We start from the raw sequence: 16547 nt of genomic DNA on the forward strand, positions 1-16547 counted from the left end.
CACTGGTCATTGAGCAGTTTATTACCATCAACGTGTCCCCAGCTTCCCAGCACAACAGCCTGCCCACACTCTAGACATGCCTTCACTCCAGTCCATTCTGGCACCTAGCCTCAGTCTCCACCCTCCTCCCTCCTCCACAGCTACTTCCCCCAGCCCTCCAAGGCAGCACCAGGCCTGGGGGCCACACCTCAGCTGGGGGAGGGGAGGGAAGACAGTGAGATAAACAGAAGCTGGGGAAAGAGGAGCCAGGATTGGCCCCAAGCTTCTGTAGCCACCACTCCAGGAAGGAGGGAAAGGGGGCAGGGCTGAGGCTGGGGCTGGGGTTGCCGTGTGATGACAGTTCAGGTGGTTCAAGCAGGAGGCTCGTCTCCAGGAGGTGCTGGGAAGCCACTCAGGTCTCGGCCAATGATCTCACTCACTGTAAAGGAGGGGCAGTTGAGAGACTGGGCTAGAGGTGGGTCCCCTCCTTTTCCAAAGACCCACCCCCAATCCATTCCAGGCAGGCCTTAATCTAGGAGGCCTCTAGATTCCTTCTCTACTGGCTTCTCTTCCACTGGGCCTCAGTTTCCCCAACATGTCTTGACACCTGCTCCGAATCAAATCTTGCCCAACTCCCTCCATGTGGGCTCCCAGGTGCCTGTCCTAGCCCTTTCCTGCTGGCTTAGCCTGAAATGTCAGGGGAATCGGTATCAGCAGGGCCAGAGATGGGTATAGCCAACGGGAGGAAGGAGAGGCAAAACAGGAAAGCTCCTCCTCACCAACCCTGATCACAGACACCGTGTTTAGGGGAAAGCTGAGGCAATGCAAGTGTGTTTGACTGGGACCTCAGCAAGCTACCATCCCTCTCTGGAACTCAGTGCCTGAACTTGCAAATTGAGTGAGCTGGATAGAATGATCTTGAAAGTGCTTCTAGCTCTAAGATTTTATGATTTGGAGCAGAGGGCAGAGGCAGAGGCAGAAGAAAGGCTGAGACAGGGCCGGGCGCGGTGGCTCAAGCCTGTAATCCCAGCACTTTGGGAGGCCGAGACGGGCGGATCACGAGGTCAGGAGATCGAGACCATCCTGGCTGACACGGTGAAACCCCGTCTCTACTTTAAAAAATACAAAAAACTAGCCGGGCGAGGTGGCGGCGCCTGTAGTCCCAGCTACTCGGGAGGCTGAGGCAGGAGAATGGCGTGAACCCGGGAGGCGGAGCTTGCAGTGAGCTGAGATCCGGCCACTGCACTCCAGCCTGGGCAGCAGAGCGAGACTCCGTCTCAAAAAAAAAAAAAAAAAAAAAAAAAAAAGAAAGGCTGAGACAGTTACCCCATGCACCCTTCAGAATTCAGTTAATTGGATTCAGGCAGCCATAGGAATCAAGAACATGCCACCTGGGAACCTCTAACTGGCCCTGAGAGACCAGGGATGCCCAATCTCTGAAAAGCCCAGCTCCAGCCCTCAGCAAACATGCACAGCAATCTCTTGCACACACTCATACTCACAGCCCCCAGTCCCACACCCACCTTCCTCCAGCGTGATACCCTGGATAGGGACACTGTCTCGGAAGCCGCTGCTGTAGCCACCCCTGGATTTCTCCTGCTCCGGAGCCCCCTCCCCAGGGCCATAGCCTGGCCCTACCTTATTGTATCCCTCAGCAGGTAGGGGATGCACATCACTCTGGGAAGGGAAGGGGACTTCAAGCGGTGGGGATGCAGGAAGAGGAGGCCGAAAGGGGGCTGGAGGAGAGAATGGCAGCCCCAGGGGAAAAGAGGAGCCCCGCCCTCCATAGGGGTCACTAGGGAAGGGGCGGGGAAGGAAGGAGACTGGAGGTGGTTGGGCACAACCTGTGGTACCCCTAGTCTCAGGGAACATCCGCAGGCCCGGTCTGTAGGATGGTGGGGGCCCCGTCTGGGGGTACAGAGGGGGCATGCCATAGCCGAAGCCTTCTGATAGGTAAGGAGTTTCGTAAGCAGGGTCTTCATGGGGAAAGGAGGGGTAGGGGGGCCTGGGTGGTGAGAAGTCCATGTCAGTGCCAAAGGGGGGTGCCGATGCTGAAGGGAAGCCCCGCAGAGATGAGTCTGGTAGAGGCTCCTCTTTGCAGATCACTGGGAAGACAAGAAGTGGGAGGACATGCTGGTGAGAGGTCTGGTAGTCTCCACACTGCACACCTTCCAGGTGCCTGCTCCTCCCAGGTTCCATTCACCCCTTGGCCCCTCATGATGGACACTGCTTCCCTCTGCCCCTGCTCCAGCTCCCCATATCCCTATACCCCCACCATAGGCTGTCCCAGAGCGCACCAGGCAGAAACTTGAAACTCTGGGTAGGACTGCGTTTCCTCCGCCCATTGGAGACATAAAAGTAGACCTGAACTGGCCGGGACACCCTCTTGTTGCTGTACTCAGGGACAGTCAGGGTCAGCGTCACCTAGGGAAGAGTAAAAATGAGGCAGGGAGCCCTCAGGCATCTGGGCTTAGCCCAGCCTTTCCAGGGACCCAGACTCCACCTCCTAGTTTTCTCCATTTCCTAAGATGCAAAGTTCATTCCCTAGAGATGCACCTGCTTACAGAATGGCCAGTCTACCTTCTCCAGAAAAGTCCACTCCCATGAGCAAGAGGACCCAGCTGAGAATCCCCTGCCTTCTCCCACCCCGACCCCCGGGAGGTATCCTAGTGACACTGGTACCTCATTGCTCTGCAGTCGGTTCACCGTGGCCTCCTCCTCCCATTGCAGCTTCCCATCTGTCCAGAGGGAACAGAGAGCTGCAGCCCAACTCCAGCGCCCCTGCCCCCTGCCCTAGTTCTCTGCCATTTCCCCTCCTGTTAGAGCCAAGGCCAAATTCAGAAGGCCCTAGAAGATCTGACACACAGAGGAGCCCACTGCGTGTTAACTTAATGTGAGTGGAAGAGGTAGGGTTTTAAACTGTCCTCAAGGTACAGGGAAGCAAACTGAGACCAAGGGAAATGGCAGGACCAGCCCAGAAACCAGAGGGAGTCAGTAACGGAAGCAACTCTTGAGCTCTCCCACCCAACTCCAAACATCCTCTCCCATGATAATGCCAAAAAGGAAGACTAAAGGTAGGAAAGGGTCCTAGCTTGACAGAAGGCAATGAGACCCTCAAGTATCATGACCCAGAATCTCTAGAGAAGCTCTGACATGGTCCTAGGATGCTAAATTTGGATATAGGGGCCAGATGTAGTGGCTCATGCCTATAAATCCCACCACCCACCACTCCCACCTTGGGAGGCCAAGGTGGAAAGATCACTTGAGTCCAGGAGTTTGAGACCAGCCTGGGCAACATGGGGAGACACTATCTCTACACAAAATATTTTTGGAGGATTGCTTGAGTCCAGGAGGTTGAGGCTGCAGTGAGCCGTGATTGCATCACTGCACTCCCCTGGGTGACAAAGTGAGACCCTGCTACAAAAAAAAAAAAAAAAAAAAAAAATTAGGATATAGGGACTGAGGCTTTTGGTGAGCAGTGTTTGGAGAGGGCAAAGGCCTCAGGTTGGTGCTGGCAACTCGAACCCTCAGTCTTCCCTTCCTCCACTCCTGCAGCTCCATCTCAGGGCACCTAACAGGCTCTGTTAATCACTGCCCATAACTCAAGAGAGGCCCAGCGGGGAGCCTATCTACATGGGATAAATTATCTCGAAGGAGCCTCCTCTTTAATAGACAGAATGTGCATCGCTTCCATTTGTTCAGCATGCTCAATATTTTAGATTGTTGTCATACGCATCCCACATGGAAAGCAGACAGTATAATAGAAAGGGTAGTCTCTGTCCCATTTTACAAATAAAAAAAACTGAGGCTCCACTGGCTAGTTTAGTGACAATGCCAGAGATATTTCACCTGCCACTCCCAAGCTCTCCCTGCCTGCCCTCCCCTCTGCAGCAGGTACTCACCAGGACCCCTCTCAATGAACACCACCTTGGAGTCTGGCAGGAAGTTGGAGCCAGTCAGTACTAGTTCCTCGCCTCCTCTCACAGAGCAGGCACTAGGGCTGTAGGCCTCCACCTGGGGCAGCTCCTGAGCTGAGCGCTGGGCTGCAGAGCAGTGCAAGGAAGAGGACTGTCTGGGCTGGGCATGGAGAGGTGGCCTCCTCTACCCCCACCCACTTTGGAAAAACTGCCACAGGGTTCTGAGGGAGCCCTCCTCAGCAGTAGACACACAAATAAACCAGTAATATCCATGGAGTCACACACACCATGTAAGGGGCCACTCCCAGAGCAGAGAGAGGGTTAAACAGAGTAGACCAGGGAGTTTCCCAAACAAGGGTACAGGGCACCCCAGGAACAGATAGGGTCCAGGGTCACTCTGGGCCACCCCAGAGACAGAGTCTGTGGCAGGGGCAAACTAGCATAGAAATAAAGCCTGAGTCCTCTATAGAGCTACTCAGGACAGACAGGGCACAGGACGCTACAGAGGGAATGGGCAGACAGACACACACACACAGACAAGAGTTGCAAGAGACAGAGAGATGGCCCAGGGCCTCTTTGCTCACAGCACTCGATGGGCACCGACGCTGCCTGTACCGAGACGACCTTCCCGCCGCCCTGGGGCACGTGTACCCGGAACACCAGTCGCACACGTGTGTTTTTGCGCCCGATGTCCGTCTCACCCTTCCGAAGCTCAATGTCTGAATTCCGAAGCTTCAAGATTCCCGCACAGTCAATGCTGGAGGCAAAGGATGGATGGCAAGCCCTCCTAGCTGAAGCCAGAATGGTGATACATCCCTAAAGAGGGAAGTTCCCGCCCTCCATCCAAAGCCCTGAATGACTTTCGATGAGTGCCTAGGAGGTTATTTTCTAACCCACAGACGGCCTCACTGGGGTACCCCCGCATCCCCAAAAGTCCTCTTCCAGATGGTGGGTAGGCCTGAAGCCAGCTCCTAGGAATAAGGTCTACCTCTTCTTGGAAAAGGAAGAAGTGGGCTAGCATAGGCCCAATGGAGAAAGCTAGTATAAAGCCTGCAGACTGAGGGGAAGTTGCATGGGACTTACTTGGCTGCCATGTTGTTCTCAGGCAGCAGAGTCATCTCCAACACCTTGGTGCCACTGACTACGGCTTCATAGCTGGCTGTGGCCACCATCTTGCCTGTGATACGGTGCACCTGATAGAAGGCATGAGGCCGCAGGTTCCTTTCATCTGCAGTGCCGATGAACATCTGTAGGGTCAGTGGCTTCTCACTGTAGCCTAGGAGCTGGCAGAGGGAGAGAGGGGCCACTTCATTGAAATCCCTACCACCTCACCCTTTATTCATCCCTAGATTTTCAGTCCACCATGGGATGAGAATGGTGAAAGATAAAGGATATCCTGCAAGGGAATCCCTTGGGGAACTGGGCACCCGTTGTGGAGAAAACATGGCCTGGAGTTCACAGTGTTTTTCTTGGAATAAAGCCCAAAGTGGGCTGGGCAAAGGCAGAAGAGCCTCCAAAGAGACTGGCCCAACTCAATATAGAGAAAACTTAACTCCCAGTGACTTTTGGCCTCAGCCTAAACCCTCCCCCATATCTGGCAGGCCACCATTTTCCAGAGTAGACATGAGGCTGGTGTCCCATGGGATGAGCTGAGTGGGGGTGGAAGGACAGAGGAGTAGAAAGTATATCCGGGTCCTTGCACCCCTCCTCCCCCAACTCCAGCCCCTCCCCCAGGCTGCCTGCAGGGTCAGAACTGAGAGGGAGTGTGGGAAAGGGCAGTGCCATGTGTCTGCATAGCTGGAACCCATCTGGGAGAGGAGAAAGGATATCAGGCCTGCTCTCTGTCCTTTACCTTGACTACGGGGTGACCGCCAGGGGCAGCTTTGACAGCTCCACGGCTGCCTTCTGTCTCATAGTGGGCCCGGTGGTGGGCTCTAGGCTGTACCTCGATCCTCAGCTCCAGCTGCTCATATTGGCTGGGCAGAGGCCAGTCCAGTGGGGGTAGGGCAGAGGTCCTGGGTGGAAGAGAAGAGCATTGATCATGTGCAGCCTCAGACCCCAGTCAGGCCCACACTGGATCTGTGAGGGAGGAGGGGGTGTGGGTCTGAGAGAAAAGAAAGCACAGAAGAAATAAAGAATTACATCAACATTTGTGAAAAAAAGGGAAAAAAAGAATTTTTTTAAAACTATAAAAAGGACAAAGAAATGAAGAAATCCAAAAGTCCAGAAGCAAGGGGAAATAGGGGACAGAGCCCCTTGAAGTGTGAAAGGTGACAACAGGCCTAAAACTCCCTTCTTCCCAGCTCTGAGCCCAGGGGTTGGGGTGGGAAGGCTTCACTTGGATACCGAGAAATCTCAAGCCCATCTCAATCCCTAGACCTGGATGGAAAGAACAAAGAATTGCTGCTTCAGACCAGAAAAGGACTCAGATAGGAACCCTTTGTTTTACAAATTAAAAAATTGAGGCACATTGGCTCACACCTATAATCCCAGCACTTTGGGAAGTCAAGGCAGGGGTGGGGGCACTGTGAAGATGGTTTGAGCCCAGGAGTTTGAGACCAGCCTGGGCAACATAGTGAAACCCCGTCTCTACAAAAAATGCAAAAAGTAGCCGGGCGTGTTGGTGCTCCTGTAGTCCCAGCTACTCCTGCTGAGGCAGGAGGATCACTTGAGCCCAGGAGGTCGAGGCTGAGATCACACCACTGCACTCCAGTCTTGGTGACAGAGCAAGACACTGTCTCAAAGAAAAAAAAAAAAAAGAAAAGAAACCGAAGCCAGCAGCTACTGACAGACCTAGGACTGAGTACATTCTGCTCCCAAGCCAGCTCTCTTTCCACTAGTTGGGGCTTGATAGGTGGAGTTCCAGGGAGCTAAGGGTTTCAGATGGGACAACTTATCCTGTATTGTGCTCCCCGATACCCTAGGACAGTGGATCTCAACTGGTAATTGCCCCCCAAGTAATTGCCCAGATATTTGGCAATGTCTGAAGACATTTTTGGTTTTCCCAACTGGGGGAGTGGGTGCTACTAGTATCTAATGGGTAGAGGCCAGGGATGCTGCTAAACCATCCTATAATGTCCAGTACACCCCCACACAACAAAGAATTATCCTGCTCAAAATAGTAGTGCTGAATTAATAGAGCTGAGGTTGAGAAACTTTGCCCTATGGGAAACCCAGGGGTCCCAGTGTTAACGTTTCTTTCCCCTAGAAACGTTTCTGGACAGAACCAGCTCAAGATTTAGGATTATTGAAATGGGCAAGATTCTCTGAGAGTGGAAGGAATAGAACTGCAAGTTTTAATATGAATTATTTGACTTGCAAATATCTGCTATTTTATTCAAGTTAGCAGCTATACTTTTAAGCCGCTAGGTCAGGCTCTAGAAATTGAGGAATGGAGAAAGGGAATTTCCTGCAACAGAGTGGAAATCTGCTTAGGTCTGGCACCTATTGAAAGGGCCAGAGTGGAAGGCTGAAATCCAGCCCAAGTTCCACACTCAGCCACATGCCAGTGCAGAGCTGGGTCTTGGGAGCACTCTATAGGCTACAGGAACACCTCCTTAACCTAGTTGATCCTCCTACAATAGCTGGGGGTGGGAGGGTAGAGGGGCTTTTTCTAATTGGCCCACAAGGAACTGTTGCCCTTTTGTAAATCATCAAGAGGTGCACTTTTTTTCTAATTCTCTTTAAAACCAGGTAGTTGGCAGCTGCTAAGCTGGTTGCAGATTCTCTTTTGAAATTCAGGGGGCATGAAACTAATGTCTTAAAATCCCTCCCTTGACCCTCCTGCTCCCCTAGTGGAATGGCTGGAGAGAGCGGTGGTGCCAGGCGCAACCCTCACCTGAAGATAGGGCTGTGTCCCCCAATCCGGGCCTTGGACCAAGCGAGTGGGGAGGGCACTGCCAGGTAGTCCATGCCAGCCACCTCCTTCCGGGGACCTCCTGGAGGAGCCACAGACTCCTCTGCTCCCAAGGGCAGCTTCCCATTGCATGGGGCAGGCTCCTCAGACCGAGGCAGAGCCACCGCCTGCTCGCTGGAAGTCCGCCGTGTCTTCTGAGGGATGCTCTCAGCTGGTGGGGCCCCCACATAGTCAAAGGGACCAGGGGAGCCAGGATCCCGGGCCAGAGGCAATGGGGGTGGTGGAGGTGGCTCAGACCCCTCTTCCCCCAGGCTGCCACGGCGGGACAGAGCTGGAGAGGCTGAAGATGGGGTTCCCGAGCTGGAATAGCGCCGCTTGCCACATGGAGAGGCAGGTCGGGGGGAGGCTGGGGTGGGCCCAGGAGCACTGAGGAGTAGCCAGTTATCCTCTGGCCCTCGGCCTCCGGGGCTTGGACCATACAGGCTCCAGGGATCTTCGGGGGTCCATGGCCGAGGGGAGGCCCTGGGCGAGGGCAGCGGGGAGCCCAGGCCAAAGCGGGAGGCCGCCTCATTTAGCTCAGACTCCACCTCGTCGCAGGCTGCATACAGGGCTGCCTCGTCAGAGGCATCGGAGAAGAAGCTCCACGAGGACAGGCTGCTGCTGCCAGGGCTTGGGCTGAAGAAGGCCCCCCCACCCTGGCCCCCTGCCTCTCGGTAGCCCCCAAAGCCTTCTGGTGGGGGGTAATCTCTAGGAGAGCCGTCCCCCCAGGTATCAGGGTTGTCCTCCAGCGCCGCCGGCGGCTCCGGCGTGGGAGAGATGGAGGTGATGCGGATGCTGGGACACTCGAGAACACGGCCACCCCCAGCACCCCCAGCACCCCCTCCTGGTCCTCCCAGCCTCACCGACCGGGCGGGCTGGCTCTCCCAGGTACCAGGTGAGGGGGCTGGGCGCGGCGGTGGCGAATGCATGCCAGGTCGAGGGGGTGGAGGTCGGGGAATACCGATAGGTGCAGCGCCATAGGGAGGGGGCTCTCCCAAGGCCAGACGGCAGCATGGCGGGGCATCCTCTGAGTCCAGTTCTGTCAAAATGGGAAGAGGAGCAGAGGGAGAGGGGGAAAGAGAGAAGCAGGTGAGATGGCTAGGTTCCTTAAGTGGCCAGGCCCCCAGGCCCCAAGTCCTCCTATGCTCCCTGCCCCTCAGCAAGGAGACCTTCTGAGCCACAAGACAAAAGCAGAGTTGGACCTGGGAAGATGGAGGAGATTGAAGCAGGCATGCCAGGACTTTGCCCACTGGCCCCTGGATCCTGGGACCGAGGGTACCCGATCTGGTGGGTCTTAAGGTGAGAGAGGTGGGTCCAGAGGGGCTGGAGCTGGGGCTGGGCCTGGAGGCGTGTTTCTTGAGGCACTGGGCTGGACTGGGGGCGACTCACACATGAACCCAATTAGCAGCGGTTCCCAAACCCCCAAACGGCGCTGGCAGGAGCCCCAGTTGCCATCGCAACCGTGGCCAGAGGGGAGGGGGGCGTCAGGGCTGTGGTGACGAGGGGAGGTGGCTCCTCCTTCTCTCCCCGCCATCGGGGGCGGAGGTGCAGCCGAGGGGGTGATGCGTGCCGGGCCCAGCCGGGGGAAGGGGGGCAGCGGGCAGCGCGGATTCGTGCGAGCGGCAGCCGCCGCCCCCGGCTCGGTCCCCGCCATCTGCCTCTCATTGCGGCCAGACGGGGGAGGGGGAGGGGCGCCCCGGCGAGGCCTGACAGCGCCCCCAGCCCCGGGCGTCCAGTCGGCCGGGCCAGGGCTCGGGCTGCCAGCCGCCAGCTCCAGCGCCGAACCTCCCCTTTCCCCGGCGGCGCCTGGTGCTCTTGGGGCCGCCGTTCCCGCCCGCCCCCCAGTTCAGTGACAGGCGGCCCAGCCGGGAGGCGGCGCACAGCCAACAGCACCCCCACCCCCACCCCAGTCACGACCTAAAAAGGAGAAAGTGGTGCCCGGGCCCCCAGCCTCACTTCCGCAGGCCAACAAGCTCCCCCGACTCCCTTCGACCTCTGACTCCCTCACCCCCCACCCTAGGCTCGCTGCCTTAAATTCCCCAGACTCAGGATCCCCGGCCCTCCTCTCACTGACCCCAAGACCCCTTCCCAGCCCCGGACTAACCTTCCCCCAATCCCCCCGCGCCCAGCGGGGGGGCCTCCTTTTCCTCCCCGAACACCAGCTTAAATTCCAGCTCCTCATCCTCGCAGCTGGCCGCCCCCATGGATCCGGCAGGAGCCCCCAGGTCCCGGCCTGGGTGGGAGGGGGGAGCTCAGGAGGCTGCTGTATCTTCACCCGGGTGGCTCCCTCCCTCCCTTTCTCTGAGAAGCCCCCTCCTCCGTCGCTGCCGCCTCCCTCCAGAAGCCCCCTCGTTATTATAGAAACTTTTCCAAACTTTTTTCCCCCAAACTTCTTCAAAGCGGCCCCCCCCAGCCTGTCCCTGATTGGCTGCCGGGGATGCTCCAGCCCCTCCTCCAGGGATGAGATGGGAAAACCACGCGCCCCTCGTCCTCCCCCACCCTCCCTCCCTCTGTCTTCTCTTCAGTCCCTCCCCCTCAAAAAAAAAAAAAAAAAAAAAAACTGAATTGGAAAACGGTCCTTCAAGAGTGATACTAATGTTGCCTATTGGTCCGCCGTTGTGACAATCATTTCCCTCAGGGAGCCCAGCCCCCACCTCCCATAGTCTCAGTTCAAGGTTCTGGGTCCGAGAGCTTTAAAGGGGCCACATCCTGGGCCCCCAGGGTAGAGAGCCCACGGAAGACCCTTTTTTAAGTTCTGAAGACTGTGTAGATAGCACCTAGCAAGGCGGAACCACTTATCCTCCCCTTTCCCTCCAAGCCTGGCGCCAGGAGGGTCCTGGGGCAGAGTGGCACCGAGCTGCTCGGAAGAGGAAAAGGCTATTCTTCCAGGTCCCTTGCCTGGGGCTACTTTGCCCGGGCCTTCTGGAAGTCTTTTGCCCTGCCGAATCAGTGCCTCCATTAGCCATTCCTCAACGACCACCAAAGATGAAGAACCCTTAGCCAGCCTGGATGCCTCTGGGAGCAGTCCGAGCCAAAGAGTCTTTGAGAACTGTCCCTAGGCCCACAGCCCTTGATGGGCGTAGATCCAGGCCAGGCTTTGCCACTGCCCTTGTCCCAGCCACCCAGAGGGGCCATGAATTGGCCTCCACGGGAAGTTGGTTCCCTCCTGCCTAGAACTGTAGTTTGGAATGAATCTGTGACCCGATAGCATCCCACTCCGGCTCTTCTAAAAATCCTTGCCAGGTTTACTAGGGGCCTGAAACCTCGGGACCCTGTGGGCTCCCCCCTCCCCCGCTGCCCCCGCCCGGGGCTGGACACCTGTCACCTGGGCTGGAGGAGGAAGGAAGACCCGGACTGGAGTTTCCGGGAAAGTCAGGCTTGGAGAGGCCTGGGTTGTGTGAGAGGGAGTTAGGAGATTCGTGACTCGGTGGGAGATACTGGCAAGGCTGGTGGGTAGGAGGGATGGGAGGGTGGTTATCATTTTCTCCCACACAGTTTCAAACCTCTCTGAGAGGCCGCAGCGTCTCCAGTCTCTAAATCCCTCCGGTTCAGGGCCGCACCCCCAACCCCGCCCCATCCCAGCAACAAAACGGTTAAGCTACGGCCCCGGGTCAGACGTTTACAAACACTCAGAAGCCGGGCGGGGACCGCGCCCGTTACTCTAATGAGAAACAGGCTCTACGGGACTGGGGAAAGAAGGGAGGGCTCGCCCGACGGGCCGGAGCTCTGCTGCTGCCGAGGCGGCTTCCCTTCCTCCCCTCGGTCCTCCCTCGGGCCCGCCCAGGGGACCCCCCCAACCCCCGGGGACCCCAGTGACGTGCGGAGCTGCCCCGGCTCCGAGCCCAGGGCCGCAACACAGGAGGGGCGGGGAGAAGAGGCCAGGCCGGCGGGGAGAGAAGAATGTTCCGAGGCCGAGCGGGAGGCGGCCTGGTTTGATTTTCTTCTTCTTTTTTTTTTTTTTTTTTTTTCCTTTGGTTGGTCTCCTCAGGTTACACTTCCCTTCCAGCTTCATCTCGGAAATAAAGGAAGGAGAAACACACGGGGAGGGAGGACAAGGAACACCTCGACCCATCAACCAGCCTGTACCTAAGAGGACAAGGGAGGTGGGAAGCGGAGGCGAGAAAGGCAGGGATAGAGACCCCGAGACCCAGCCCCTGTTCCCCCAGACTCTGCCCCTCCCCGGGCCCCCTCACTGCCCGCACAGCACATGCAGACGCGCACATTCTTTTCAAATGTCATATTTCCTTTGATCCTGGGCAGCGTTTCTCCATGTGTCTGGCTCAGCTCCTGCCCAGTCAACCGCCTTCCCCTCTCACCCCCCTTTGTTTTCCTGGAGAACCCTCCTCCTCCTAGCATCTGGAAGGCCCTGAGGGCTGGCGTCGGCCCTGGTTCCCCTGATGACTCTGGCCTCTCCTCCCAGTGACTCAATTTCCCCTCCATGGGTGTTGGGGGTAGGGAAGGAAGGCGTAGAGGGGAGAGTGGTTGAGATTGCTCAGAGTGCCAAGCTTCTCTGAGGCGGGGGGCGGGGAGCATCCCCTTGACTCTGAAAACCCTCCAATCTGTCTCGGCTGCGGCAGAGAGATGGAACTTATGACTTCTGAAATGTTCGGCCTGGTGTTGGAGCCTGGGCAACAGCGGGTAGTTGCAGTTAGGTTGCCCTGCACTTCTGCCCCCTGGCGACCACAAAGACCCAGCCGCCCTTCCTCGGTTCGCGGTTTCTTGCGCCGCCTGGCCTCGGTCTTAGCTCCGCTGCCTCCTAGCGCACATACGGGAGCACAGCTCGGCTTTCTTACCTTGGTTGGTGGCTTCTGCTCTGCACTTTAACAAGCATCATTCAACTGCCTTGGAGGTGGACGTTATTTATTTCTTTTTTTAATTACACAAGATGCAGTCTTCTCTTTTTCCCCAGAGGTCTAAATAAAGCTAACTAATATGCATTCTTCTTGTAAACAATCCAAGCTATACAAAAATATGTAGTAAACCGTGATGGTCCACCATTTTCTATGCCTTTATTAACATGTACACACACACACACATGCTCTTTTTATGCGCGTAACAAACATTTTTCTTGCTTTTTTTTTTCCAGTTATCAAACGGTTTGAAGATCCTTTCCCATAGTACCACCTGAAAATAATGATGAAAATGCCCACCTCTTCAGTAGATAAAGTGACTTTTACAAATCAGGTAACAGAGTTGATTTGGAACCCAGGCTTGCCAGGTCCTTGTCAAGTTTACTAATTCATTCCATCACATTTTACACAGGAATCTGTCTTAGGCTTGGCTCCTCCCGTAAGTAGAGCCTGAGACAAGAACAGGATGTAGGTAGTTTATAGTGAAAATCAATCACAAGGAACAGAAAGAGAAGAATGGAAAAAGTGAAACTGGAAAGAAGAAAAGCCAATCCAAGGGTGTGCTACAGAACAGGTCACCACTCTGAGCAACTGGAATATTATCCTACTGAGACCGTCTGTGGAGCCATAGAGAATGTAATAGAAGAGAAGAGGCCAGCCTTGTCTCTACTAAAAATAATTTTAAAAGGCCAGGCACAGTGGCTCACCCCTGTAATCCCAGCACTTTGGGAGGCCGAGGCATGTGGATGGCCTGAGGTCATAGCCACAAATATGCTACATACTATACTGTATAGCATATACACAGATACACTACATATATATGTATATGTATACATATATATCTGTACATCTGTATATATGTATACACAGATATACATATATATAAAGTATACACCGTGTGTGTATATATATACAGTCATACAGTATATATGTATACACAGTATATACACAGTGTGTATATAGAGTATATATGTATACACAGTATATATATATACACACACACACAAAATTACTGTGTGTATATACACATATGCACACACAGTAAAGAAAGAGAAAAGCAATGGGTTAATAATTTCAAATATATTAACATACTTTTGGGGATTTTTTTTGAGATGGAGTTTGGCTTTGTTGCCCAGGCTGGAGTGCAGTGGCATGATCTCGGCTCACTGCAACCTCTGCCTCCCAGGTTCAAGTGATTCTCCTGCCTCAGCCTCCCAAGTAGCTGGGATTAAAGCATCTATAATCCCACGCCCGGCTAATTTTTGTATTTTTAGTAGAGATAGGGTTTCAGCATGTTGTCCAGGCTAGTTTCAAACTCCTGACTTCAAGTGATCCACTCGCCTCGGCCTCCCAAAGTGCTGGGATTACAGGTGTGAGCCAATGAGCCCAGCCAACTTTTTGTTTTTAAAAAAGGAAAGACGTATCTTATATTGTTTGATCACAGGGATGAAAAATAACATTACAAATTCTGTTTTGAGTCTTAACTTTTACAAAGTTGTCGATGACCTTATCAAAATTGATCTTTAGCATTTTGGGAGGCCAAGGGCAGATCAACTTGAGGCCAGGAGTTCAAGACCAGCCTGGCCAACATGGTGAAACCTTGTCTCTACTAAAAATACAAAAAATTAGCTAGGCATGGTGGCACATGCCTGAAATTTCAGCTACTAAGGAGGTTGAGACACAAGAATTGCTTGAGCCTGGGTGGTGGAGGTTGCAGTTAACTGAGATTGCACCACAGCACTCCCACCTGGGAGACAGAGCAAGACTCACAAAAAAAGATCTTCATGTATATATCTTCAGTAGACCGTATAGACAGATTTGTGGATCTCTCTCACTCCTAGTTGATCAAAGAAAACTTAGTAATTTTAATTTTTACCGAGATACCTTTCACATACCATAAAATTGACTCTTAAGTGTACAATTCAGTGGGTTTTAGTATATTCACAAGTTGTGCAATCATCACCATATCTAATTCTAAGACATTTTCATCATCCCAAAAGGAAATCTTATACCTATTAGTTAGTAGTCACTCTGCATTCTCCCTTTCCTCCAGCCCCTAAAAACCACAAATCTACTTTCTGTCTCTCTGGATTTGCCTGTTCTCGACATTTCATGTAAGTGGAATTATACAATATGTGGCCTTTTGTGTCTGGCTTCTTTCACTTAGCATAATGTTTCCAAGGTTCATCCATATTGTTTTATGTATCAGTACTTTATTCCTTTTTATGGCTGAAAGCTAATTTTAATTTCGAAAATTTTTTCCCATGAAGTAGCAGATATATAAATTTCTAGAAAAAAAAAAATATATATATATATATTTTGAGACAACATCTTGTTCTGTGGCCCAGGTTGGAGTGCAGTGACACAATTATAGCTCACTGTAATCTTGAACTCCTAGGCTCAAGTGATCCTCCTGCCTCAGCCTTTTGAGAAACTAGGACTACAGGCGTGTCTTAATTTTTGTTGAGTCAGTCTCCCTGTACTGCCCAGGCTGTCTTGAACTCTGGCCTCAAGCAATCCTCTGGCTTCAGCCTCCCAAAGTGCTGGGATTACATGTGTGAGCCACTGTGCCTGGCCTTAGGGGAAAAAAATCTTAAACCTAAGGATAAGATTGATGAGATTCATAAAAGCCCCATTTCACAATAAATTTCAGAAATTGCAATGAGTCTTTGTTTCTCCAGGATTGAAGCTAATAGCTTTCAAGTGTCTCAGTTGAAATATTTTAAACACAAACATTCCAAATTATCACATAATGTATTATTTATTACTTCGTAACATATCACTTCCAAAACTTTATAGTTTTAAACCACAATGATCATTGTCTCTCATGGTTTCTCTGAGTGAAAAATACAGACGGTGCAGTGAGCAAGGCTTCTATCTGCTCAGCAATGTCTGGTGGAGAACTTGAAGGCTGGGAGCTAGTATCACCATGTCTAGCAGTTGATGCTGTTGACTGAGACTTCGGCTAGGGCAACTGGCTGTACCATGTACACATGACTGCTCCATGAGGCTTGGGCTTCCTCACAACATGGCAAGTATCAACAGAAAGAGAGAGAGCTCCAAGCAGAATCTACCTCCTTTTTATGACCTAGCCTTGAAAGTCATATAGCTGGACTCCATTGGTCAGACAGTCACAGCCCCTGGCCAGAATGGAGGGGTGAGAACATACACTCCCACCTCCAGGTGGAAGCAGTATCAGATATACTATAAGAAGAGCATGGAGAATGGGGTATACACTTGTGACCATCTTTGGAAAACACCATCTATCACAGTCTGCCCTCTGGTCAGAACAGTTCACATTCCTCCCATACTCATACCCACCCTACGAGACCCTGAAGCCTCATCCCATTGTGGTACCAAACTCAGGCTCAAAAATCTAGATCTTATCACATAGATCCTGGAACTCAAGTGTGAACAAGTGCTGTATAACAAATCACCCCCAAAATTTAGTGGCTCCATTAAGATACATACTATCTAATTGAGAGACAAGACATAAACACATGAAAAGTTTTATGATAATAAAAGAGTTTAACAAAAATAAGTCAAGAGATGCAACAGAGCAATTCTATCAACAGGAGATATTTGCTTGGAAGCAACACAAACTGACTTCTTGTAACTTAAGCAAAAGAGGAATATTATGAAGGCAGACCTCACAGAACCAAAGAAAAGGAGAATCAGTCGGGCTTCAGGACGAATGAGAACCAGAGTGGTTCTAGGGAACTAGTCAGCAGGACCTGATGCACAGCCTTTGCATGGTACTGGGCTTTTTCAGTTCCTGGTAGGTACCAAGTTCTTCCTGCTTCCATTACTTAGCAGATGCTGTTTTTCCTGCTCAGATCTCTCTTTCTACACAACCCCCTTTGCCTGACTACCTTTTACTCATCTCTGTATCTCAACTACCATCTC

The 16547-nt window shown here is 52.9% G+C and overlaps 1 protein-coding gene and 1 long non-coding RNA gene across 9 annotated transcripts in view; one reads left to right on the forward strand and one right to left on the reverse strand.

Moving 5' to 3' along the window:
- Positions 1 to 10279, reverse strand: LOC105477874 (nuclear factor of activated T cells 4). 6 transcript variants are annotated; one of them, XM_011734750.3, is made up of 10 exons: positions 9896 to 10279; positions 7735 to 8830; positions 5749 to 5911; positions 4980 to 5179; positions 4481 to 4653; positions 3882 to 4022; positions 2662 to 2717; positions 2277 to 2403; positions 1824 to 2084; positions 1 to 418 (listed from the first exon to the last, which is right to left on the reverse strand). In XM_011734750.3, the coding sequence occupies exons 1-10, from the start codon at positions 9993 to 9995 to the stop codon at positions 351 to 353; spliced, it is 2385 nt and encodes a 794-aa protein (XP_011733052.1). In that variant the 5' UTR covers positions 9996 to 10279; the 3' UTR covers positions 1 to 350. The 6 variants fall into 6 exon arrangements, with proteins under 6 accessions (XP_011733052.1, XP_011733048.1, XP_011733053.1 ...); XM_011734746.3 differs by having other exon boundaries at positions 1503 to 2084; positions 9896 to 10277; XM_011734751.2 differs by lacking the exon at positions 9896 to 10279 and adding an exon at positions 8961 to 9580.
- LOC105477875 (uncharacterized) overlaps positions 8566 to 16547 on the forward strand; it is a 19613-nt gene continuing 11631 nt past the window's right edge. The window contains exons 1-4 of one of the 3 annotated variants that reach the window (XR_011625984.1): positions 8566 to 8679; positions 8952 to 9090; positions 11780 to 11894; positions 12878 to 12975. This is a non-coding gene — a long non-coding RNA (uncharacterized lncRNA). Of the gene's footprint in view, positions 8680 to 8951; positions 9091 to 11059; positions 11241 to 11779; positions 11895 to 12877; positions 12976 to 16547 lie in introns of those variants that run through there. The other 2 variants (XR_011625983.1, XR_011625985.1) reach the window with 2 other exon arrangements.

Source organism: Macaca nemestrina, chromosome 7 (genome assembly GCF_043159975.1).
Source record: "Macaca nemestrina isolate mMacNem1 chromosome 7, mMacNem.hap1, whole genome shotgun sequence".
In the NCBI taxonomy this organism is placed as follows: Eukaryota; Metazoa; Chordata; class Mammalia; order Primates; family Cercopithecidae; genus Macaca; species Macaca nemestrina.